General features: G+C 39.5%; 1 protein-coding gene across 1 annotated transcript in view; it reads right to left on the minus strand.

Annotated features, from left to right (window-relative positions):
• The window catches only part of hpse2 (heparanase 2), a 163,967-nt gene that overhangs the window by 67,060 nt on the left and 70,446 nt on the right, over nt 1-26,461 (minus strand). The window contains exons 4-5 of the mRNA XM_057847579.1: nt 9,310-9,483; nt 4,610-4,781 (exon numbers count right to left, since the gene is read on the minus strand). Of these exons, the coding sequence (XP_057703562.1) occupies nt 4,610-4,781; nt 9,310-9,483 (346 nt within the window). The remainder of the gene's footprint in view (nt 1-4,609; nt 4,782-9,309; nt 9,484-26,461) is intronic.

Here is a 26,461-nt window from a genome sequence, read left to right on the forward strand (position 1 = left end):
TTTTATTTGCAACTAAATTTAACATGCCAAAAATTAACAGCTGCTGTTCCTAATGTCCTCACTGATCTAAGTGTCTCAAGCGAAGGGAGGCTTGTATGAAATGTGTCTCTTCCAAATACCTGTCAAAATGTGGGTGGCTTCAGAGAAGAGACAGATTTAGGATGAGATATGTAGACTTTAAACTTTTTCTGTGTTTATCTGCACACGATTTTATTACGGTTTTACTATGCCGTTTAATGTGATGGGCTTTATTGTGGTTCCAATTGTTTATTTAACAATGCAAGTTAAAACTTAGCGATACACAATGCAATCCTTCCACTGGACTTATTTGGTTCTTAGAAAGCACTCATAAATGACTGCTCACAGCTGGGACATTTTACCATCCAGTCAGAGCACAACAGACACATTCATTGTTGACAATAATAGCAAGGAAGTATTTGTCTATGATATTTTAATCCCAGCTCTTAATACTTCAGTCTTGAAAGTACACAGATGGGTAACACTTTTCTTTTCAGGGTAGGTTTGGCAAACATTGTGTTCTTTTTTATTCATGTTCTATGTCTGTGGACTTTGAAACAACAACGTTTGGTGTTTAAATCTGTTTGAAGAGGGGAAGAAGAAAATTATTACATTAGATTAGATAGGTACATAACCATAGGCGGAGATTTATGTGGTCGGGGAGGCACTGGTGGCCAGAAAATGTCATTGTGTGTTAACGAGTTTCCTACAAATGAATTTAAAATCATAGACTCCACCATCAGTTGAGAAGACAACTCCCACTGACATTGCGCCAGGGGGCCAATTCAGGCAGAACGTTGAGTTGGCTTTCACTGTGATAAACTCAAACACGCTGCGTTCTAACGCCGGATTTAGGTGGAAATAGGAGGACGGTTTTACTTCATATAAGCAGGCAAGAGTGTCTCAAGAGTGATTTGGTTGAGGATTCAAGGTAATTATAATATTAAATAGCACCATGCATGCACGTTGAAAAGTTGTGAAAAAAAAAAAAAAAAAATCAATGGATACAATTAGTGTAACTTTTGCTTGAAATATTTACGTAAAATGAATGATAACTGCCAGTTTTTTTGTTTCTAACTAAGAACCTAGAATGTTTTACGTTCATATATACAAAGTCCGTGATTTATGCATTTATTTATAAGAATTTTCCACTCAAAAAGCTCTGTTTCATGATGGCCGCCATTTTGGACGATACAATACCGTAACTTTTAGGTTGAAATATTTATGTAAAATAAATGATAACTTTTAACCAAGAATCTAAACGGTTGTACGTTCACATCTGTAGAAATTCTGCGATTCAAACATTTACGTACAAGAATTTTGAGATGGCCGCCATGTTGGATTTTGAATCTCTACACAATGGCGGAATTCAACCTAAATAAGTTGTGATTGTATATTGAAAAAATTCAATCTTTGCTTTTGTTGAGTAAAATACTTGTTTTTGATGTGAAAATTGAGTGATTTATTAGCTGTTGATAACTTGCACTAAATAAAAAAAAAATTAAGTTGCTATTTTGGGCAAAAACTTGATATGTGAAATATTGCTATGGATCCCTAAAATGTAGGTATCTCTGCTTTTGGTGATTTTTGTGCATCTAGTTTAAAATTTGACAATTTTATTACCATTTCATGTTATGTTATAGTTGAATTAAAAAAAAATAATCGTGATTTTACTAGGGAATGACTTTGCTTTTTTTTTTTTTATTTTTTTTTTTTTATGTCGCTGCTCATGGAGACTCATTTGCCTAAGGGAGGTGTCTGTTGTGGTTTTAGGTCGCTAGCAGCTTTGGTTTTGAAAATATTTTTTAATTTTTTTAAAAATAGGCCCCCTACGGCCTCTAGCCCCGTGTCCCGTCAACTGATAGTGAAGTCTATGTTAAAATAAAGACCTAGGCGATAAAATGTTGCCGGTAAAAACGAATGAAATGAACAAAAATCCAACAAAGTATTTCATAATGGGTCAAAATTCTTTTTTGAACAGATCATATGACTAACACCTTAGAGTGGATCCTTTACAATGCTGAGCCTAAACTATACCTGAGGAGGCAAGACAGATGTTTAGAATTTCTTTAAACCTTAGCTTTCAAAAATTTTAACAACAACTGAGCTTGAACCGTGGATTGAACACGATCAGTATCAAAATGTACAAATATATATGTACTAGTATATACAGTTGTGGTCAAAAGTTTACATACACTTGTGAAGAACATAATTACATACACTTGTGAAGAACATAATGTCATGGCTCTCTTGAGTTTCCAGTTATTTCTACAACTCTGATTTTTCTCCGATAGAGGGATTGGAACAGATACTTCTTTGTCACAAAAAACATTCATGAAGTTTGGTTCTTTTAAGACTTTATTATGGGTTAACAGAAAAAGTGATCAAATCTGCTGGGTCAAAAATATACATACATGGATCTGAAAAAGCGAATCATTGACTTGAACAAGTCAGGAAAGTCACTTGGAGCCATTTCAAAGCAGCTGCAGGTCCCAAGAGCAACAATTGTTCGTAAGTATAAAGTGCATGGCACTGTTTTGTCACTGCCACGATCAGGAAGAAAACGCAAGCTATCACCTGCTGCTGAGAGAAAATTGGTCAGGAGGGTAAAGATTCAACCGAGAATCACCAAAAAGCAGATCTGCCAAGAATTAGAAGCTGCTGGAACACAGGTGTCAGTGTCCACAGTCAAGCGTGTTTTGCATCTCCATGGACTGAGAGGCTGCCGTGCAAGAAGGAAGCCCTTGCTCCAAAAGCGGCACCTTAAGGCTCGACTTGAAGTTTGCTGCTGATCACATGGACAAAGATAAGACCTTCTGGAGGAAAGTTCTGTGGTCAGACGAAACAAAAATCGAGCTGTTTGGGCACAATGCCCAGCAATATGTTTGGAGGAGAAAAGGTGAGGCCTTTAACCCCAAGTACAACATGCCTACCGTCAAGCACGGCGGTGGTAGTATTATGCTGTGGGGCTGTTTCGCTGCCAATGGAACTGGTGCTTTACAGAGAGTAAATGGGATAATGAAGAAGGAGGATTACCTTCAAATTCTTCAAGATAACCTATCGTCATCAGCCCAAAGATTGGGTCTTGGGCGCAGTTGGGTGTTCCAAAAGGACAATGACCCCAAACACACATCAAAAGTGGTAATGGAATGGCTAAATCAGGCTAGAATTAAGGTTTTCCAATGGCCTTCCCAAAATCCTGACTTAAACCCCATTGAGAACTTATGGACAATGCTGAAGAAAAAAGTCCATGTCAGAAAGCCATCAAATTTAACTGAACTGCACCAATTCTGTCAAGAGGAGTGGTTAAAAATTCAACCAGAAGTTTGCCAGAAGCTTGTGGATGGCTACCAAAAGCGCCTAATTGAAGTGAAAATGGCCAAGGGACATGTTACCAAATATTAGCGCTGCTGTATGTATATTTTTGACCCAGCAGATTTGATCACTTTTTTCTGTTCACCCACAATAAAGTCATAAAAGAACCAAACTTCATGAATGTTTTCTTTGACAAAGAAGTATCCGTTCCAATCACTCTATCAGAGAAAAATCAGAGTTGTAGAAATAACTGGAAACTCAAGAGAGCCATGACATTATGTTCTTCATAAGTGTATGTAAACTTTTGACCACAACTGTATTAGAGATGTTACCAAAAATTTGGCGCTGAAAACTTTCGGCCGAAAATAGCTAAAATTGCATTTTCAGTTTTTGGTTTAAAAGGCCGAAAGTTTACCACTGAAAAGTGTGTAGTCCTCTTGTGACAAGGGCGTAGGTTTGCATAGGGACGGTAGGGACATAACACTACCAACTTTTCAGGATGGTCACATTGTCCCTACCAACTTTTAAGCAACCTTATTTGCATTATATATGACTTTAGTTACATAGGTAATTTAGAATGTCTTCCCATATGTTGTAAGGATAGATGTGACCCTACCATTATTAAAAGAATTATTTTCATTATGTTCAGACTTACATTTACATCTTTTGACTTGCTGAATGTGCCAGTCCATTTTTTTCCCCCTCAAACGCATGTTTGATTGGCTGATGACTTGATCCCCATCCCCCAACACACACACTCACAGCCCTCACAGAATGTCAACAACACGCCGCCTCCTCCTGTGAATCCCTTTTCATAGCAAAGTTTTATGTTTGCAGACTATTAATAAATGTGGGTTTGACAGGAAACTAACAAATCCAATGATTTGATAGCCTTGTTTAAAACAGACTACATTTTACAAAGATACAGTATTTGCCTAGTGCAAACGAGCAGTCCAGTTTGCATTTTTGTTAAGGGAAAACGTATAATAATGAATTAAGAAGTTGTGGTTTAACATAAAAAAAAACTAGGCATTGTTCGGTAATCCTCCAGCTCTAATTTAAACTGGTGGAATGACAGGCAGGTGAGAAGTTGTGTCGACACGTTGTAAATCAGGGGACACCTCATTTAGGTTGACATGATATAACTTGGCCTGTTTGAGCGTCTCAGGCTAAGTGAAAAGCCATAAACACTGACTATACGCAACTGGTTGTGCATATGTATGTACTTTATAAGGCCTAGTGGAGTTTGGCAGTAGTGTATGTAATCTTAACTGACCCATCTAGCAGTAGAATGGCATTCCTGCGCGGTCTTCCTGTGTTTGGGCCGTAAAGATGAGCTCGGTTATAGTAGCGCACAGACTGCAAAAGGGTCCGCAGCTCTGTGTAGTCCTGAGCCAGCTGGGTGCTGTTAATTGCACGGCCTACCATGCTGCGGTAGGCATTTGGTTCTGGAAAAGAAAGTTTAGCGTTAAGAGAAACGGTACAGTATTTTGGCATCCTACTTAAGACTAGCCTGTAAAAACAAAGGAGAAAATGCACTTCAATACCATTGAATATGCATAGACTTCACGATCAGTTGACGAGACAGCTCCTACAGATATTGTGCCACTGCTTTCCGTAGGGGGCCGGGCCAGGCAGATTCAAGGTAATTATTATATAAAATAGCACCATGCATGCACTTTGAAATGTTGTGAAAACAAGTACATGAATGGGATAAAATTACGTAACTTTAGATTGAAATGATTATGTAAAATGAATGATAACTGCCTGTTTTTTTCCCCCTTCAATTCACCAAGAATATAGACTGTTTTACATTCATATCCATAGAAATTTTGTAAAGGGCTATAGAAATAAATTTGATTTATTGACATTTAGTTACAAGAATTTTCAATTTAAAAAGCTCTTTGTTGTGTGATGGCCGCCATGTTGGATTTTGTATCCATACCAAATAGCGTAACTTTTCGGCCAACTGCCCGTTTTTTGGCAAAAAAAAAAAAATTAAATTTAGACATTTCTGTGTCCATACAAAAAAAAAAAAAAAACGGCTTTTACGCGTTTTATTTTATGTAACATTTCAATCTAAAAACGACGAGGGCCAAATAGCCGGCAAGACGTGCTGAGCCAATAGTGACATCGGAATTCAACTTTAATAAGTCGTGATTGTATGTAGAAAAAAGCTAAATTTGTTTTTGTTGACTAAAATTAAAAATTATTATGCATGCTTTCCTCAAGTATTAAGTTTCTGATGTGAAAATGGAGTGATTTATTATTTGTTGACAACTCTTACTATATAAAAAAAACAATTAAGTCGCTATTTTGGGCAAAAACTAAACCCTAACCATGATATGTTAAATATTGCTATTGATCCTAAAATATATAGGTGATTATCTCTGCATTTGGTTATTTCTGTGCATCTAGCGTTAAATCTGAGAATTTTATAGCCATTTAAAGTTTTGTTATACTTAAATAAAAGATAATTATTATGGACTTTATTTGGAAATGACTTTGATTTTTTTTTTTTTTTTTAATGACGCTGTTCATGGAGACTCATACAGTGGGGCAAATAAGTATTCAACCACTAATTATGCAAGTTCTCCCACTTGAAAATATTAGAGGCCTGTAATTGTCAACATGGGTAAACCTCAACCATGAGAGACAGAATGTGGGAAAAAAAAGACGAAAATCACATTGTTTGATTTTTAAAGAATTTATTTGCAAATCATGGTAGAAAATAAGTATTTGGTCAATACCAAAAGTTCATCTCAATACTTTTTTATGTACCCTTTGTTGGCAATAACGGAGGCCAAATGTTTTCTGCAACTCTTCACATGCTTTTCACACACTGTTGCTGGTATTTTGGCCCATTCCTCCATGCAGATCCTCTCTAGAGCAGTGATGTTTTGGGGCTGTCGTTGGGCAACACGGACTTTCAACTCCCTCCACAAATTTTCAATGGTTTGAGATCTGGAGACTGGCTAGGCCACTCCAGGACCTTGAAATGCTTCTTACGAAGCCACTCCTTTGTTGCCCTGGCTGTGTCTTTGGGACGTTTGTCATGCTGAAAGACCCAGCCACGTCTCATCTTCAATGCCCTTGCTGATGGAAGGAGATTTTCACTCAAAATCTCTCGATACATGGCCCCATTCATTCTTTCCTTTACATCCTTTACACAGATCAGTCGTCCTGGTCCCTTTGCAAAAAAACAGCCCCAAAGCATGATGTTTCCACCGCCATGCTTCACAGTGGGTATGGTGTTCTTCGGATGCAATTCAGTATTCTTTCTCCTCCAAACACGAGAACCTGCGTTTCTACCAAAAAGTTCTATTTTGGTTTCATCTGACCATAACACATTCTCCCAGTCCTCTTCTGGATCATTCAAATGCTCTCTAGCAAACCGCAGACGGGCCTGGACGTGTACTGGCTTCAGCAGGGGTACACGTCTGGCAGTGCAGGATTTGAGTCCCTGACCGCATATTGTGTTACTGATAGTAGCCTTTGTTACTGTGGTCCCAGCTCTCTGTAGGTCATTCACTAAGTCCCCCCGTGAGGTTCTTGGATTTTTGCTTACCGTTCTTGTTGTCATTTTGACGCCACGAGGTGAGATCTTGCATGGAGCCCCAGATCGAGGGAGATTATCAGTTGTCTTGTATGTCTTCCATTTTCTAATAATTGCTCCCACAGTTGATTTCTTTACACCAAGCATTTTACCTATTGCAGAGTCAGTCTTCCCAGCCTGGTGCAGGTCTGCAACTTTGTCTCTGGTGTCCTTCGACAGCTCTTTGGTCTTGGCCATAGTGGAGTTTGGAGTGTGACTGACTGAGGTTGTGGACAGGTGTCTTTTATACCGATAATGAGTTAAAACAGGTGCCATTAATACAGGTAACGAGTGGAGCCTCGTGAGAAGAAGTTAGACCTTTTTGACAGTCAGAAATCTTACTTGTTTGTAGGTGACCAAATACTTATTTTCCACTCTAATTTGGAAATATATTCTTTAAAAATCAAACAATGTGATTTTCAGTTTTTTTTTTTTTTTTAATTCAATCTCTCATGGTTGAGGTTTAGCCATGTTTACAATTACAGGCCTCTCTAATCTTTTCAAGTAGGAGAACTTACACAATTGGTGGTTGACTAAATACTTATTTGCCCCACTGTATATGCCTGAGGAAGGTGCCCGTTTTGGTTTTTGGGCGCTAGTGGCTTCGGTTTTGAAAATATTTGAATTTTAAGTTTCTGAAAATAGGCCCCCAACGGAGCGGCCCCGCACCCCGTTTCCCGTCAGCTGATAGCGAAGTCTATGGAATATGTTAACTCAATGTCCAGAGAAAACAAACTAAACAATTGCACTGGTTTGACCCAAAAGACAGGAAACCAAACATGTTGTTAAAATGCTTCTCGAAAGAACATTTGTATCTGTCTTCATATCTACAGTATCTGTTTCTGTTTCAGTCCTGACTGTTTTACGAGCAACAACCTCCGCTATTTCCCTCCCCAAATGTTCATGATATCTGCACAATCAGTCTAATCTTGCCACGGTACACGTCTTCACTCAGTAATTTGACATGGTCGAATCAATGAATTCTGCACGGTCCTGAGTCGACAGCTGAATGTACTGAAACATAAACGGTCCAAGTGGGAGCTTCATGACAGATGAAAATAAAGTGGAAGGAAAAAAGTGCCTTAAATTTCACCCAAATGTTCAACATGAAACTGTCATACTTGTAATGGAGGAGACTAGAATAACATGTGTTTTACTTTTCCCACTGAGTGACAGTTTGGTAAGGGAAGAAAAAGACATAGAATTCATTCAGTACCACCCAGAATTGAATGTATGCTCTCCACTGAGCAGTAATGATACCAAAAGTATACATTATTTGAATATCCTGTTAAGAATGAATTCATAAATATGAGAGTTAAGCTAACTTTTTAGTTCTGCAATTGGAAAATTTGCAGAAGCTCTCACTCGGCATGAAAATCTTACTCTGAAATAAAGATACTGAGTAAAGCAAGGGCGTAGGTTCGCCTAGGGACGGTAGGGACATAACACTAGCAACTTTTCAGAATGCTCAAATTGTCCCCCCCAATTTTTAAGCAACCTTATTTACATTACACAATAAGTTAAGCTATAAAGGTAATTTATATTGTCTTCTCTTGTGTTGTTAAGATAGAATTGACCCTACCATTATTAAGTGAATTACTTTCATTATGTTCAGACTTACCCCTTTTCACTTGCAAGATGTGCCGGTCCATTTTATTCCCTCTAACGCACGTTTGATTGGCTGATGACTAGAACCCCCACATTCACACAATCCCGACAGAAATACATGTCAATATGCCGCCTCCTCTGCCCCCTTTGAAGAGGAGGGATATTAGAAGTTTTTTTTTTTTTTTTTCCCGGCCAGCAGCAGCCACTGTAAGTATTGTAAAAATATGTTAATGTTGTGCAGGTGGGGAACACACCAATAATTTTGCTACTGAAAGTCCAACCTGCATCAGAGTTAGCATAACATTAAAATGTGTGAACTTGCTAACCTGTAAAACTAGAGTAGAAAGCTGCTTAGAGAGGTGTCTTCCTGTATGTTTTCTACTGTCAACGTTATTTCAAGTGTGCGTTTATTCATTCATTAAAATGTATTTTCTACATCATTTTTAAAAGAAAATATTTATTTTGGCAGCCTATACACATTTTTAAGCCCCCCCCCCCCAAACAAAAAAACACAACCACTGTAAATTTCCTTTATATGATGCAAGCATTTTGAAAAATGACTTTCTCCCTATGAAAATAATTTGAACTTTATTTCATTTTAATGTAGTAACCAGCTATTTTTAGGAAATGTACCCAATCTGTTTGGTCTTATTAATGTCCCAACCCCAGCAAAAAGTGTACATGCAGTTTATGCTGTAATAGTGTCCCTACCAATGTTGAGACCAAACCTACGCCCTTGGAGTAAAATCATAGTCTCTGAGCAATGTACTGACCGTTGCCTAACTCCCAGGAGACGTTGTATTTTTTGCCAGCGCTGTACTTGAGGAGGGTGAGCGTGGAGGAGGTGTTCCAGGAGTTGTCGGGGTTTCTGTGCAGCGCGTTGAGGCCCAGGATTAGGTGCAGACCAGCACAGTCGGCAAAGTTGTACAATTTGTCTAAAGATCTGGCTGGGAGAAACCCACAAAGCAGTTGTAACTTTGATATTTTTAATGTCTCCAATGTAGTAATATCAACAATCATATCCATCCTTTTTCAACATCGCTTATACTGTTCAGGATCACGCAGAGCTGGAAAATATCCCAGACCACACTAACATGGTCACCACTGAGTCAGAGGGCATGTGTAGAAACTAAGAACCAATCACACCCACATTCACACTGTCACTGAACCCATCAAGCAAACTCAGGTGAATGTATCGCTACACTATCTTTGACCTACTCTATTAACAGCGTTGTCACAGATTACTTGAAAAAGTAATTTAATTACTGATTACGCAAAAAAAAAAGTAATCTAGTTACTTTACTCATTACTTTATCACCAAAGTAAGTTACTTTAAAAATAATTTATCAGTCACTTTTTATTATAATATAATTTTGATTATAGTCCCTTTGTCTCCCCGACTAAATGCATTCCTCAAATCAATGAATGGATGTGCCAGAATTTTCTCCAGTGAAATGTGAAGAAGACAGAAGTGATCATTTTTGGGCCAAAAAAAGGAAAGGTCAAAGATTAGCAGGCACCTTAGCACAATGTCACTTACAGCTACAAATCAAGTCAGAAACCTTGGCGTAATTATTGACACAGACCTATAATTTGATAGCCATCTAAAGTCCGTCACTAAAACTGCTTATTACCACCTTAAAAAAATATAGCCAGAATTAAGGGGCTTCTCACTCAACAAGACATGGAAAAACTTGTGCATGCATTTATTTTCAGCAGATTGGACTAGTCCAACGGTCTATTTATAGGTCTTGATAAAAAATCAGTCAGGAAGATGCAGCTAGTACAGAATGCTGCAGCCAGAGTATTCACAAATACAAGGAAACTGGACCACATTACACCGGTTTTGAAATCGTTACACTGGCTTCCAGTGAGTCAAGGGATAGACTATAAAATACTACTGCTCGTCTACAAAACACTTAATGGCCTTGGACCAAAATACATGCTTGATTTGTTAGATTCCTATGAAACATCTAGACCCCTAAGGTCGTCTGGAACCGGTCTCCTGTATGTTCCAAGAACAAGAACCAAGCAGGGTGAGGCAGCATTTAGTTATTATGCTCCTCACCTCTGGAACAAGTTACCTGAAGGTCTGAAGTATGCTCAAACTGTTAGCTCCTTTAAATCAGGGCTAAAAACGCTTTTGTTAAACACTGCATATCCATAACTGTCTATATATGTCAATCTATTTGCTTTGTATTCCTATTGTGCTTACCTCCATTGCTGATTTCAATTATTAGCCGTAGTAGTAATATTTTTTTTATTCATTTATTTATTTTTATTCTATTCGTGATGAAATGCAATTTTTATGTATAATATTATTTGCTATTTCGATTGTCTTTGGTTTTACGTTCTATTGATTTTAATGTGATTTTTATGATCTTCATGTGATGTAAAGCACTTTGAATTGCCTTGTGTTGAATTGTGTTATATAAATACATTTGCCTTGCCTTCCACCAATTTTTCTCCCTTTGCTGACTCAACATAAGAATAACAACCGAAAAAAGTATTTCCTTTTTTTTTTATTATTATTATTATTTTTTTTTAAAACCTGTCCTGTTCAGCTGTTTGACACGAAGAATGTAAGACTAAGTGTCCGGTTGGTCTGAACAGTTTTAATGTTTCACATTAAGAATATGACTTCCTCCCATTGTGCTCATTCAACATATCTCGTTTATTATGACAAAACAGTGAACAGGAAGGGGTTATGGGGGGACAGAAGAAAAGAAACAAGAAAAGAAAGACAACAATACATTGAACGCCTACCCTAACTATTAATATGTTGGTGCTACCGTCAGCTAGATGTATTTCCGGTTGACACCACGTGGGGGGCCTGTTGACCCGGGAAAAAAGGGGAGGGGGTGGGGAAGTCTATAAGCTAAGTGATTGGGAGGGGTAGAGTGTATACAAATCAGCTCTGTGATCTAGAAACCAGTAATCGTGTGAATCCCTTGTGAGTGTAAGCCCGTTGGCAACCGACCCTACGCCGCCCCACCGCCAGTCCCGGCACCGAGGGCGCAGTGCAGGCTAAGTTACTTTAAAAATAATTCATCAGTTACTTTTTACCAATTTTCTCCCTTTGCTGCCTCAACATAAGAATAACAACCGAAAAACGTCATGGCATGTCATTGACTTTCTGATAATTGAATTTAAAGGGGAAGCTCACCATTGAATCACGTTAGTTTAGCCACTCCGGAGCCCTGAAACTGACAAATAACTGACAAACTGCAGGGAATTTGTTAAAATCAACTCCACCGACTAATTCAACCCCTTGCTAACTCGAAGATTAAAGTGCCTATGACAGCAAAAAGCATGTTTATTTCATATTTCAAGCGGTATTTTATGCTCTTGAATGAAATGGACCGCTTGGATGTGTGTGGAAGCGATTGTTTTATCTTTCAATTTTTTTGAATCCCAGGTCAATGAGTGACTTCCGGCTCCAGTCTCAGGTTGAGGACGAATGCGAATGTGACGACACCCGGGTCGGCATCTCACAATACAGCATTGCTTAATAGCATGCAGATGGACTGCAGATTTAGGTGATTATGCGGATTAATTTGTTTATTTTTCGAATCACACCAGCCAAATATGCTGCAGGGTTTTGTTGCTGCACCAGGGAGAGGCGTGTGAGTCTTTTTGGGTTTCATAAAGTTCCTGTTCACCCCGAGAATGGCCGAAACAACTCCGACAACTGTAGGACCATTGGACTTGAGGAAGTGAGTAAACATTGTGTTTTGTATTATGTCAAATACTGGGATCATGCCACACTTTTTAATATGGAGGTGGCTTGCATTTTGTGGCTGACAATGCTCCTTGTCCACCGAGAATGCCACTTGGCTGATGACCGGCGGCTTGTTGCACCCCCCCCTCGGTCCTCTCCGCGTGCCTGCTGGGAGAGCGCTATACTCGGCTTTTGCTTGTGGGGTTCTCCATATTGTCCAGACTTCCGGCCCCCTCTGACCTCTTTGTGTGCCCGGCAATAGACCACAATCCTCGGGTTGGGCTGGAGCAGCTACGTGCTCCTCCGACGTCGGCCGGTTTGTCCAGTGGTCATTCTCCAGCTGCTTCCCCGGCAAATGAGCTCTCCTGCCCGCAGCAGGGGAATGATGAGCTGTAACTTGCTCGCCGCTGGCGATCGTCTTCAATGTGATTTTTCGCTTCGAAAGGCGAGAATAAAACTTGTCGGCTAGCTGTCATGCCTCCTGGCTTGTTTACGCTCTGCGAAGCTGGGGCAGGGAAATGACAAAAGCGGAGGTGCAAGAGGTCGACAGTTTTGTCCAATATGGAGTAATTTTGCCATGTCATACTGAATAGCATTATTATTTCATATTCCATTCATCACAAGGATGTCATTTGTCATGACCATACCATTAATTTAGTTGCTTCAATCAAAAAAAAAAAAAAAAAACTTTCATATGCATTTTTTGTTTTTTTTTGTTTTTTGAGTTTCAAACGTATTTTTGCATTCAAACACTTAATTTTTTTATTGAACATTGACATTTTTTGGGGGTTGAATAATAAAGACACAAATCTACCCCCATATGGCTCCACCCAGGGGATACAATTTTTGACTGGTGTAACTACATTGGCACGATACCAGTGGGCGTACCATATTCAATGGATGACGAGCTTGGCGAAAAGTATTGCCTAAGCAGCCTGATTTAGAATTCCCCTCAAGAGTGATGGGGGGAAAAAAACGCTTATCGTCAGCTTATTATTATAAATATTCTTGGAAGTTAATTTTATTGCTGGCACTGCGTTTCGGGGTCATCAACATGTTGTGCCCCCCCGACCCAAAAGTCAAACTCCGCCTATGTGCGGCTTATGTTGTAATCTGCGTGCATGCAAATTTGTTCAAATGCAAATCAGATTTCTTCCCTCATGAAGGAATTCCAGGGAGATGCCAGAAGTGTTTTGACCCACTGCCGATTTTGTACCTTGTGTCTTGGCAGGATATGCTGACTGTGCAAAATGGGTTTACCCCATGTGTGATACTGGGAGGTTACATACGCTTGTTTTGAAATTTGATCTGTTTTAGTTATTACAATAATATAAATATTACCTTGACTTGTGACCCTCTCTCTTGACTACTCTGTTTCTGATTACATGTTGCCTTCGGCAGAGTGTTCCACACCAGCTGAACTTGCCAAATTGTGGAATGAAGACAAAAGCATGCACAGTGGGCTGCCAAGGATCTTTTCTAATCAACTAGTTGTGTGAAAGTCATTCCAAAGTAGTCGATTTAACATGTATTACGATTCTTTGATTTAGGTGGTCATGTGTGTGTGTAAGAAAGCAGAAATACAGCAAAATGTCCGAGGTCAAAAACAGTCAGTTCACCACTGATCTGTTCCAATTTTAAAATAAAGCAAATGTTTGAAAGTAAATAATGTAAGTGTTTAAGTGCCACGACAGTTTGAAAGTTTGAATCAGAGATGCAGAAAAACAATGAAAGCCCTAGACATGCACAGCTGCAATCCTATTTTATTCAACCTGCACATCTGGTTCTGCAATGTTTTCTATATACAGTGGGGCAAATAAGTATTTAGTCACCCACTAATTGTGCAAGTTCTTCCACTTGAAAATATTAGAGAGGCCTGTAATTGTCAACATGGGTAAACCTCAACCATGAGAGACAGAACGTGGGAAAAAAAAACAGAAAATCACTTTGTTTGATTTTTAAAGAATTTATTTGCAAATCATGGTGGAAAATAAGTATTTGGTCAATACCAAAAGTTCATCTCAATACTTTGTTATGTATGCTTTGTTGGCAATAACGGAGGCCAAACGTTTTCTGTAACTCTTCACAAGCTTTTCACACACTGTTGCTGGTATTATGACCCATTCCTCCATGCAGATCTCCTCTAGAGCAGTGATGTTTTGGGGCTGTCATTGGGCAACACGGACTTTCAACTCCCTCCACAGATTTTCTATAGGGTTGAGATCTGGAGACTGGCTAGGCTACTCCAGGACCTTGAAATGCTTCTTACGAAGCCACTCCTTTGTTGCCCTGTCTGTGTGTTTGGGATCATTGCCATGCTGAAAGACCTAGCCACGTCTCATTTTCAATGCCCTTGCTGATGAAAGGAGATTTTCACTCAAAATCTCTCGATCAGAGGTTGCGCTAGACATTTTCGTTGTCTGTCATTTTGACTGACAGGGTCATAAAAATCCGGTCATAGTCTATTTTTACCCGTCACTTAAATTTTTAAAATGATAATGATGACATATTCAATAGTATTTAGTTTTCATTCATTTTTAATTAATATTGTAACGCTTGCTTGGCGGCGAAAAATTAGACACGGAAGTCGTGGTATTTTTCTCCCTTTTTACTCTGCTTACCGCCAACAACTCCGCCCCCAAAGAAAAGGAGGCAACGATATAGACCCCAATCACCACCAACGTCACACAATGATCTTAATTGTGGTTGTCAGCCCCAAATCTTCTAAATATATATTAAATGCATCTTACCAGATATAAAAAGACTACTACATAGTCTGTGGTGATCGTTTGGTGCCCAGATTTCTTGTCGAATTACAGCAGTCCATCTCGCTCTCATCTTCGCGTCTCTCAGAATACGGTAGAACTTCAAGTCTCTCCGTCTATCTTCTCTGTTACAGCAACCAACCGCCACACACGCCTTCACCATTTTGATTATTAATATTAACGAGCAGAAAAACACGCCGTAATAGGAGGCATGTACGTAGCGGTAATGTATAAACATGACGGGCTGACACACAATATGGCGGCTCCGGTCAGGGGGGCGGAGTTGTGACGTCATGTGATTGGGGTCTACACACAGGCGGCAATCTTGTCCATCAATTGGATGACGTGCTGGCACACCGGGTGCACCAATAAGAACCTCGCGTTGATGTGTCAATCACGGTGCCGCCGCCAGACCCCGGTTACGCTACAATATTCTGACAGAATAGCCAACGACGTCATGCATTAAGAGAGACAATAGCTAATTAATATGCTAACTCGCCACCCTGTGGTCTGGGGTGTGAATTGCAACCTGTCAAAATGACTGACGGACTTCAGGTTTTTCCGTCACCGTTTTAAAAAAACTGTCAACGACGGAACATTTCCGGTTAACGCGACCCCTGCTCTCGATACATGGCCCCATTCATTCTTTCCTTTACACAGATCAGTCGTCCTGGTCCTTTTGCAGAAAAACAGCCCCAAAGCATGATGTCTCCACCCCCATGCTTCACAGTGGGTATGGTGTTCTTCAGATGCAATTCAGTATTCTTTCTCTTCCAAACACTAGAACCTGTGTTTCTACCAAAAAGTTCTATTTTGGTTTCATCTGACCATAACACATTCTCCCAGTCCTCTTGTGGATCATCCAAATGCTCTCTCGCGAACCGCAGACGGGCCTGGACATGTACTGGCTTCAGCAGGGGGACACGTCTGGCAGTGCAGGATTTGAGTCCCTGGCGGCGCATTGTGTTACTGATAGTAGCCTTTGTTACTGTGGTCCCAGCTCTCTGTAGGTCACTCACTAGGTTCCCCCATGTGGTTCTGGGATTTTTGCTCACCGTTCTTGTTATCATTTTGACGCCACGAGGTGAGATCTTGCATGGAGCCCCAGATCAAGGGAGATTATCAGTGGTGTGGTATGTCTTCCATTTTCTAATAATGGCTCCCACAGTTGATTTCTTTACACCAAACGCTTTACCTATTGCAGATTCAGTCTTCCAAGCCTGGTACAGGTCTACAATTTTGTTCTGGTTTCCTTCGACAGCTCTTTGGTCTTGGCCATAGTGGAGTTTCGAGTGTGACTGACTGAGGTTGTGGACTGGTGTCTTTTACACTGATAATGAGTTAAAACAGGTGCCATTAATACAGGTAACGAGTGGAGCCTCGTTAGACCTTGTTAGAAGAAGTTAGACCTAATACTGACCAAATACTTATTTTCCACTCTAATTTGGAAATAAATTCTTTAAAAATCAAACAATGTGATTTTCTCCCCCCCCCATTCTGTCTCTCATGTTGGAGGTTTACGCATGTTGACAATTACAGGCCATTAAATTTAAATTACATTGCCATTAAAGGACGACTAAAGTCGTATTCAATTATAGTCTATTCCACTCAAATAACAAAAGGCAACATTACTGTTGTATTGATTACAAATACCCTTTTGAAGTTCAAATATCTGAATACTATTCAATAGTAAACTAAATAGCCTGATCTCAAGCCAGTAAAGCATGTTTTTTTAGTTAAATTAGACAATAGCATCAGCATCAAAAACCACAAACAAGCGGCAAGGGATTGTGGCATAACAAATGGAGAGTTTTTGAGACATTAGGCAACCATTGATTGCATTCAAATATGATAAAAATGCAATACAATTCCTAAATGGTCAACATCATTTTTTTTTTTTTTTTTTGAAACCTCTTGACAGAGCTATGCAATATAACGATACGCTGTATATAGGAATGCAATATAAAAATGCCATCTACAACAGAACAGCGCACATGGTAACTCAGGTTGGGTTAGTGTGGTGTTCTTAAGAACCAGTCTTGTTTTTACATTTTAATTATGTACAGCTTGGCACAGTACAATGATACACTTTATTTATTTATTTATTTATTTTTTCACGTTAATTGATTTTAATGGTTGGCAAACCTTTTATGTTATTTTATATTATTTCCCCTTTGCACTTTATCGTGTTCCTTGAAAAGTGAATGTACTGCCAGACATTTGGAATGGTATTTAGTTGGATATTTGTGTTTTAGTTAAAAAAAAAAAATTACATTGAAATTGTTTTTCGACAAGAAATGTGTCCTTCAAAGAATTGGAGAAAAATAATGATTCATATAAATAATGATTCAATTAAAGCAACACTTGATAACTTTTCAGTGTTTGTCGATTTTAGCGACGCCGGAGGACAAAAGCGGTAGTATTTGCCTTAAGGAAGACTGCATTTCCCATGAGTAGCAGCGCACACCCGCACAGTGTCGTAAAATCACCAATCAAAAATCAATCTCCTGGTCGCCTGCAGATGGATTAAAAAAAAAATTCTGTTTCCAGTGGCTGTGTGAAGGATGAATAGTAAAAAGGTAATAAGTTCAGTTGTTGCTAAACAATAGCATATGATGGTTAGCAACTGTGTGGCTTATCCTTCATCCCACTGACGAGTTCGGTTTGGATCGGGTGAGCGAGTCACACCAGCGAGTGAAACCTGGGCCAATGTTTATCCTATATATGCTGGTACCCTCCCTTTTTTCTCCCTCCTCAGACAAAACTTTTTGTCTCTTTTGTTTTTCTGCCATCTTTGCAGAATTCACGCGAAAGCGTTCGCGTGGACTTCCGTCTTTATAATGAATGGAGAAAGGGGGAAGTGACACATGCCGTAAAGCAATAAGCACATTTGTAGTTTTTTTTTGTGTGGCAGGGTTCCTGCCACCCTCCTGAAACCTCCTGATAAGACTCAACTAATTCACCTAATAGTCAGTCGACATTACCACAAATGTGAAAATATTTTATAAAGGTTAAAAACTTACCTAGTGTTGCGTTAATGTGCAGTTAATTTAAGGAAAAATAATAACTAGTATACCCATTTTTGTCCATATTGCAGACCTCTTAAAAGGAAACTGAGAATTCTTCTACAGTCCCTGACAAAAGTCTTGTCGCTTATCCATTTTGTAGAAACAATTGCTAATAACCTGACTTTTAATGATTCAATTGGTTTCAGAAATGGCTCATATGAAAGCTAAGACCCTCCCAAAGGATGTTGAATGTACAAAAATATATTTGTTTCACTGAAAAAAGATTTATCATTTAATGAAGACATAAAGGTCACATTTTGGCAAGACAAAAGTTTTGTCGCCTACAGAAAGTAGTGTGAAAATTGAACAGAAAATGTACTTCAAATACAAAAAAATGTTAGATAACATAAGCGAATTAAGTTGTTGTGCTGTGAGATCCAAAGTGAATATTTTATATGACTTCCATGGGCTTCGGCAAGGATTCATACAATTTATTGATGACATCATCAGGAACATCAAAGAAAGCAGTCTTGCACGCCTCCCAGAGTTCAGCAACATTCTTGAGTTTCGTCTTCCATGCTTCCTTTTTCATCCTACCCCAGACATGCTCAATGATGTTCATGTCTGGTGACTGGGCTGACCAGTCCTGGAGGATCTTGATCTTCTTTGCCTTGAGGAACTTTAAGGTAGATATTGAAGTATGCGATGGAGCACCATCCTGCTGCAGAATTTGTCCCTTTTTATGGTTAGGAATGTAAGAGGCATCTAAGATTTGTTGATATTTCAGACTATTCATCTCTCATTCATCATCCGTGTGGCATTTGCCAAGTCCCATAGCCTGTCAAAAGGATGGACGCTGGAAAAGTTGCAAAAGGTGGATTTTTCAGATGAATTTTCCATTGAATTACACCACAGTCATCACAAATATTGCAGGAGAACTACTGGAGCCCACATGGATCCGAGATTCACTCAAGAAAACAGTTTAGAGGTTATATCATTACCAAAATCATGGTCTGGGGTCACATCCAGTATGGCGTGTGCGAGAGATCTGCAGGGTGGAAGGCAACATAAATAGTCTGAAATATCAACTCATCTTAGCTGCCTCTTACATTCCTAACCATAAAAAGGGATAAATTCTGCAGTAGGATGGTGCTCCATCGCATACTTCAACCTCTACCTCAACGTTCCTCAAGGCAAAGAAGATCAAGATCCTCCAGGACTGGCCAGCCCAGTCACCAGACATGAACATCATTGAGTGTGTCTGGGGTAGAATGAAAGAGGAAGCATGGAAGACGAAACCTAAGAATGTTGATGAACTCTAGGAGGCATGCAAGACTGCTTTCTTTGATGTTCCTGATGACTTCATCAATAAATTTATGAATCCTTGATGAAGCCCATGGAAGTCATACAAAATATTAAATTTGGGTCTCACAGCACCACTACTTAATTCGCTTATGTTATGTAACATATTTTTGTATTTGAAGTACATTTTTTGTTCAATTTTCACACTACTTTCTGAAGGCGACAAAACTTTTGTCTTGCCAAAATTTGACCTTTATGTCTTCATTAAATGCTAAATCATTTTTCAGTGAAATATATTTTTGTACATTCAACATCATTTGGGAGGGTCTTAGCTTTCATATGAGCCATTTCTGAATAGAATTGAATTCAAAGTCAGGTTATTAGTAATTGTTTCTACAAAATGGATAAGCGACAAGACTTTTGTCAGGGACTGTAGATCTATATCAGTAAGAGTACAAATGTGAATTGCCACGCATTGACAGTATATGGGACAGACACTAACATGATTCCCTGGGAACAAGCTATCTTTTTAATGGTCGTTAATCCTTGGTTAGACTGCTGGTGAACATTTGCTATAGTTTCTGTTTGGCTGACTTCACAAACAACAGCTACTAGCCTGAAGACAAGGGATATTGTTACTGGCGAATGAAGTGGAGTTCTCATTTGTCGCCTGCCGAGCCAAGAGCGGGGCATCATTTGCTCTCTTGCAAAGGAAAAACAATGCTGAGTACTCCACCCTCACTTGGGGCGAACATCAAAGTTCAATTGAGAACCCTCAAGCTACGAATATGTTATCTTGGTCAGACAAGAGTAGGTTTGTGCACAGGTGCATGGACATATCCCATATGTGCAGCTGTGTATGTGAATCGGAAAGCATATAAAGTTGATATATATTACCGAGTCAAGTATTTAACGAAGTTTAAGTGGATCATTCTTTGAGGAAGGAACAATACAAATGATGAAGTGTTCCACAAACACAGACACAAGCACTTAATCCAGCTAACATAAAACTGCCATTTCTGATCCAGGGAGTAACAAATGAAACTCAATTACATTCAAAATGTCATTTATCATTAGCTTCCTTTGAAAACGGTGTCAAAACAGTTATTGCACATTCCTGTCACATGAACAAAGGCCTGTCTAAGGACTTGTGGTGTTAACACTTGGCCACTAAGTTCTTAAACAATTGGTGAAAGTCTAAAAAAAAGCAGGGCAAGCACAGAAAGCTGGATGTGTATACATGTGGGAGTGGTGTGCCTTTGTGTGTGGGAAAGAGATTTGGGTCTGGATCGTGTCACACTGTCGATCTGATTGAAAGACCAGTCATGTAAAGCAGAGAATCTGGGAACAGCAGGCCATGTTTCGCCTCATTTCTGCAGCTCTTCTAATTTCTTCAAGCATTGTGGCAAGACATTGGCTTTTGTATGCAAACAGAAGCAGACACTCACACACATTCACTGCTGTTGCAATAAACATGGAATTATTCAATACCACCCGCATTAACCATCTCCCACCCCCCCCAAAAAAAAAAAAACCCAACAACAACACAATGTGTCAAAGAAAAAAAAAAGTAAAAAAATGCCCCTCATATGGTTTCAGATTTAACTTGGCTGGTAAAATGGCAGAAATGCAAGTAAACAAAAAAGACTTCAAGTTAGTTCCGTCTGTCTTTAGAAGTCCAATCAGAGGAAAACTCTAGAAATGTGCAGACAGCGCACATAACTTTTAGGACAATATAATTTATTTTTTGCTATCATGCATCATCTATGGATGGTGCAATAAAACATGGATATTTGAAAATACAGTGGTGTGAAAAAGTATCTGAACCTTTTGGAATTTCTCACATTTCTGCATAAAATTGCCATCAAATGTGATCTGATCTTTGTCAAAATCACACAGATGAAAAAACAGTCTGCTTAAACTAAAACCAAACATTTATAGGTTTTATAGAAAAATAAGTGAACACATCACATTTAATATTATATTTTATTTTATTAATTTTTGTTCTTCTGAAACCAATCTGAAGTTGATTTACTTATGTGTTTTGGATCATTGACTTGATAACATCCTCTTTTTAGCGTGCCTGACAGACGGCCGAGGTTTTCCTGCAAAACATCCTGATAAACTTTTGAATTCATTCTTCAATTAATGATTGCAAGTTGTCCTGGCCCTGAGGCATCAAAACAGCCCCAAATCATGATGCTCCCTCCACCATGCTTCACGGAGGGGATGAGGTGTTGATATTTGCGAGCTGTTCCATTTTTTCTCCACACATGTCCTTGTGTGTTACTCCCAAACAATTCAACTTTGGTTTCATCAGTCCACAAAATATTTTGCCAAAACTTCTGTGGCGTGTCCAAGTGCCTTTTAGCAAACAATAAACGAGCAACAATGTTTTTTTTAAACAGCAGTGGCTTCCCCCTATGAACACCATATAAGCCGCCACCCATCAAATTTGACACGAAAACGGCATTTGTTTATAGTCGCTTCAACCAGATTTGACAAGAAAACTTTGTTCATGTATAAGCCGCACTGGCCAATAAGTCACAAGGATAGTCACACCTAAAGACGACAGTTGTCGCGATACTATAATATTTTCAACTTGATATCTATACTAAAAAAAATAAAATAAAAATACTCAATACCATTTTCGGTACTGCAGAATTTAAAACATTTTTAAAAATGCTTTTTAGGAACTCTTTCAGTGCCATTGGAGGATAATAGACATCTAGTCTAATGGCTTATTAAAAATGAAAACTATTTAAAATAGTTCATGACTAGTAAATGTCCAATACATTTGAAGTGGGAGGGTGGCAGCGAATGAATGTTCATTCGCTTGCAACCCTCCCACTTCAAATGGATTGGACGTCAAGCGCAGTCAACGGCAGTTAATGAGTTAACAAGGAAAATGCAAAAATATCCCCTAATACTATCAAGAGTCGCGCTTAATCAAATTTATTCCATGACAACAAAATTCCCTTAACCTGTGATAGCCAAAAAACCAATAGATAACTGAGTAATCAAATATCGTACCCTGATACAATATTTCAGTATCGATAAAATTCAATACTTTTAACAACCCTACTAAAGACATACACTTTATCGGCCTGCACAATCCATATATAAGACGCACTGGTCTATAAGCCACCGGGTTCAAAGTGGGGGAAAAGTAGCAATTTATAGTCAGAAAATTACAATAATATGGATAAAATACTAGTGGCATACTACTTATACTATATACTAGGGAAGTAACGGTACACAAAAATCTCGGTTCGGTACGTACCTCGGTTTTGAGATCACGGTTCGGTTCATTTTCGGTACAGTAAGAAAACAAAACGCAAAATATAAATGTGCTAGTTGTTTATTACACACTTTTGTGCTTTCAACAATAGAAACAGTAGCCTATACAAAGCTAGAATTCTGCTCAAAAAGAAGCGGCTGTTAAAAGATAAGAATCCAACAACAATTTGCCTTTCAGACCCCGGGTATTGGTCAGCTTTCTTTCTGAAAGCAAGAAGAAAAAAGTCATGTGCTAAAGAGAAAAGCAATCCCAATGACAAAGATTTTAACATGTATTTTACAAATGAAATGCCTCAATAGATTTTCTCAAGTTAAAGCGCCACACAGAAATTAATAAATTTAATTGTGTAAGCAGGATCTGTCTATTATTCTTATAATTTAATGACAGGTGTTTTAGCTCATTTCAATTAATTTTATTTAAATGGTCTATTATTTATTTTACTATGTGTTTGTATTTTACAAATGTGATGTAGTACTCATTTATATTGTATATTTTACGTTGTATAACTTTAGTTCCGATGTGAATATTAGTTCCTACTTGTTTTGTTGTGGTAGGAGGGTTTTGTATTCAATATGGAGCCGTGTTGGTTATTATTATAGCAGAGAAAACAACTGTAAATCAACAAAGACAAGTCAACTGTGCCCCGATATACCACTCAAGAGATCTGATGGACTCAAAAAGTGGGTTACGATTGCATATTAGTTTGAAAATCGACCGGATCCACTGTATTTTTACACGAGTGACTTCCGGTCTGCTAGCTAGTAGTATTGACGCAGGAGGGCCGCGTCTCGTGTCAAATAATAAACTCTGCCGTTGTTTTCGCGTGCATCGCGTTGAGCCGCCTCTGGGACGCAACACGCGGCCGCACTGCGACTGGTGTGCATTCGCTGATTGACTTTAACGGCCGCGTTCCCGCGGCGGCCACGTTGTTGCGGCGTTGACGTTTCTTACTGTCCTACCATGTTGGTCCTCATTATAGTAGAGAAGACGGAGTAAATATAATCTACACAAAGAAACTAACCCCATCGACTCACAGCCTCGAAAAGTAAGGGTTACATTACGTCAGAAACTCGTTCGGTACGCGTCCATTCCGAACCGAGCGCCAAGTACCGAAACGGTTCAATACGAATACATGTACCGTTACACCCTTACTATATACAGGTAGTCCCTGGGTTACGAGTGAGTTCCATTCCTTCGGTGGCGGCGTAACCCAAATTTCCACGTAAGACGGAATTAACCTGTAAGTACCCCTAAATACCCCCTAAATCTCAAAATAACTACCCCAAAACATGTATAATATGCCACTGAACAGTCCTCGTCAAGACATTGGCACTAAATCCTAGCTAGACAGCGAGCTAAGCTATCATCTTTCCCTTCTCTCTCTCACTCGGCTCCGCGACTTCTTCGTGCGAGCAAATGCACTATTCCTCGTGCGTGCGCTCTTCTTTGTGTGCACAAATACGTTGTTCTTCGTGTGTACATGCACTCGTACTCCGGTGCGTACCACCTGCTCTACGCTTCCTGCGCTAAAATAAAAGCATGCATCACAAAACAAAAGTCAACATTATAATCAAATACACGTTTCGCCAAAGGGCAGAATGTTCATATTAATAAAATAAAGTAAAAAATAATGCTGGAGAGGAGGGTCCATCGGGAAGTCGAATCTCGGATTCAGGAGTAGCAGTGGGGTTTTCGTCCCGACTGTGGAACAGTGGCCCAGCTCTACACCCTCGGTAGGATCCTTGAGCGTGCATGGGAGTTCGCCCAACTTGTCAACATGTGTTTTGTGGATTTGGAGACCATGTTTGACCAGTACCTCGGGGAGTCATGAGGGGGGTGGTCTGGTCTGGGTGTACGGGGTACTGAGCCCCTTGGTAAGGGCTGTTCGGTGCCTGTACGACTTGTGTCAGAGTTTGGTCCGCATTGCCAGCGGTAAGTCGAATTCATTCCCAGTGAGGGTTGGACTGTCAAGGCTCCCTTTGATACCGATTCTGTTCATAATTTTTATGGACAGAATTTCTAGGCGCAGCTGAAGTGTTGAGGGGGTCCGGTTTAGTGGTTTCACCATTGCATCTCTGCTTTTTGCAGATGATGTGGTGCTGTGACCTCCAACTCTCACTGGAGCTGTTCGCAGCCGAGTGAGAAATGGTCGGGATGAAGGTCAGCACCTCCAAATCCGAGACAATGGTCCTCAGTCGGAAAGGGTTGCCTGCCCTCTCCGGGTCGGGGATGAGATCCTGCCCCAAGTCGAGGTGTTCAAGTATCTTGGGGTCTTGTTCATGAGTGAGGGTAGGAGGGAGCAGAAGATCGACAGGCGGATCGGTGCAGCGTCTGCAATGATGTGGACTCAGTTCCGTAGTGGTGAAGAAGAACCTCAGCCAAAAGGTGAAGCTCTCTATTTACCAGTTGATCTACGTTCCTACTAGGGCTGCAGCTATGGAATATTTTAGTAATCGAGTAATTGACTGAAAATTCTATCGATTAATCGAGTAATCGGATAAAACTTTTTTTAGGGAAAGAGCAATTAACATACATGAGAAAAAAAAAGACATTTCTTCCAATATTGAACCATTTTCAGTCAACCAATGTCTTTATTTTCGATGCACATTGTTGAAAACAGACAACAATTGCATCTCAGATGTGACGAGAATAAAAAGACTAATTCACTGCTTTTACTTAAAAAAAATCTAGATCTTATAAAAAAAATATATATATATATATATTTCTTACCTAAAAATGTCATAACGCTTGATAACACACATCACTCAAAAGTTAGGTGTTTTTCCCCATGTGTTTCAATAGAATTTCCATTTGTGTCAAGCTATTTTTAAGTTCTAGTTAAGTTTTAAGTTAGTCTAAACTGTAAATCCTGATAGGATTTTGAGTTTTTGCAGTGTTCAAAATAAATGTACGTATGATTCCTGCTGTATTGGAGCATATTAGGGACCTGTGCTACTTGGTGTTTTATCCAGCAATTACCACTGAGCTAAAATTGACAGCATTATTTTTTATTTTACACCCTAATCACCTTACAGCGCTATGTTTTCACAGATTAAATAACGCCTGTATGTAAGACACGCTAGCCACGCATCGACAGTGGTCATAATTAATTGAAAACTAGCCCTCTGCAGGGCTAACGTTACGTGAGCTAGTGACAGTAACGTAAATGTTATTTATTAGCGCTATGTAGTCTAATGCTTTAAGATGGCGGCTGTTTACTAACTCCGCTCTGTCTGTCATTTCGCATCTAGTTCTACTTACATGTGATATCTGAGACTTGTCAGAACTTAGCTGCCGGCTACCACCATAGGATCATGCGGGCGTAGATTTTAGCAACGTCGGCGTAGCTTGTAGCGGCTGTCGGCTGCAGTAAAATATTTTTTTTATTGGTTTTTCCTCTACGCACTTGACGTCAGCGCGTTGTCCCGCATTAAAAATACTCCGGGCAAAATGTGATGCTTACAACTGGCAAAATTAAACGATTCGTCGAGATGAGTAAAATTACTCGGATCAGTTTTTTAACTCGAGTTGCTCGAGTATTCGTTTCAGCTCTAGTTCCTACCCTCACCTATGGTCACGAGCTGTGGGTTGTGACGAAAAGAACAAGAACTCTGATATAAGCGCCCGAAATGGGTTTCCTCCGCAGGGAGTCCAGGTTATCCCTTAGAGGGTGAGAACTGTCTTCTGGGAGGGACTCTGTGACAAGCGGCTACTTCTCCGCGTTTAGAGGAGCCAGTTGAGGTGGCTCGGGCATCTGGTTCAGATGCCTCCCAGGAGAGGTGTTCTGGGCATGTCCAACCATTGGGAGGCCCCGGGGACGACCCAGGA

This window comes from Corythoichthys intestinalis, chromosome 10, assembly GCF_030265065.1.
Source record: "Corythoichthys intestinalis isolate RoL2023-P3 chromosome 10, ASM3026506v1, whole genome shotgun sequence".
In the NCBI taxonomy this organism is placed as follows: domain Eukaryota; kingdom Metazoa; phylum Chordata; class Actinopteri; order Syngnathiformes; family Syngnathidae; genus Corythoichthys; species Corythoichthys intestinalis.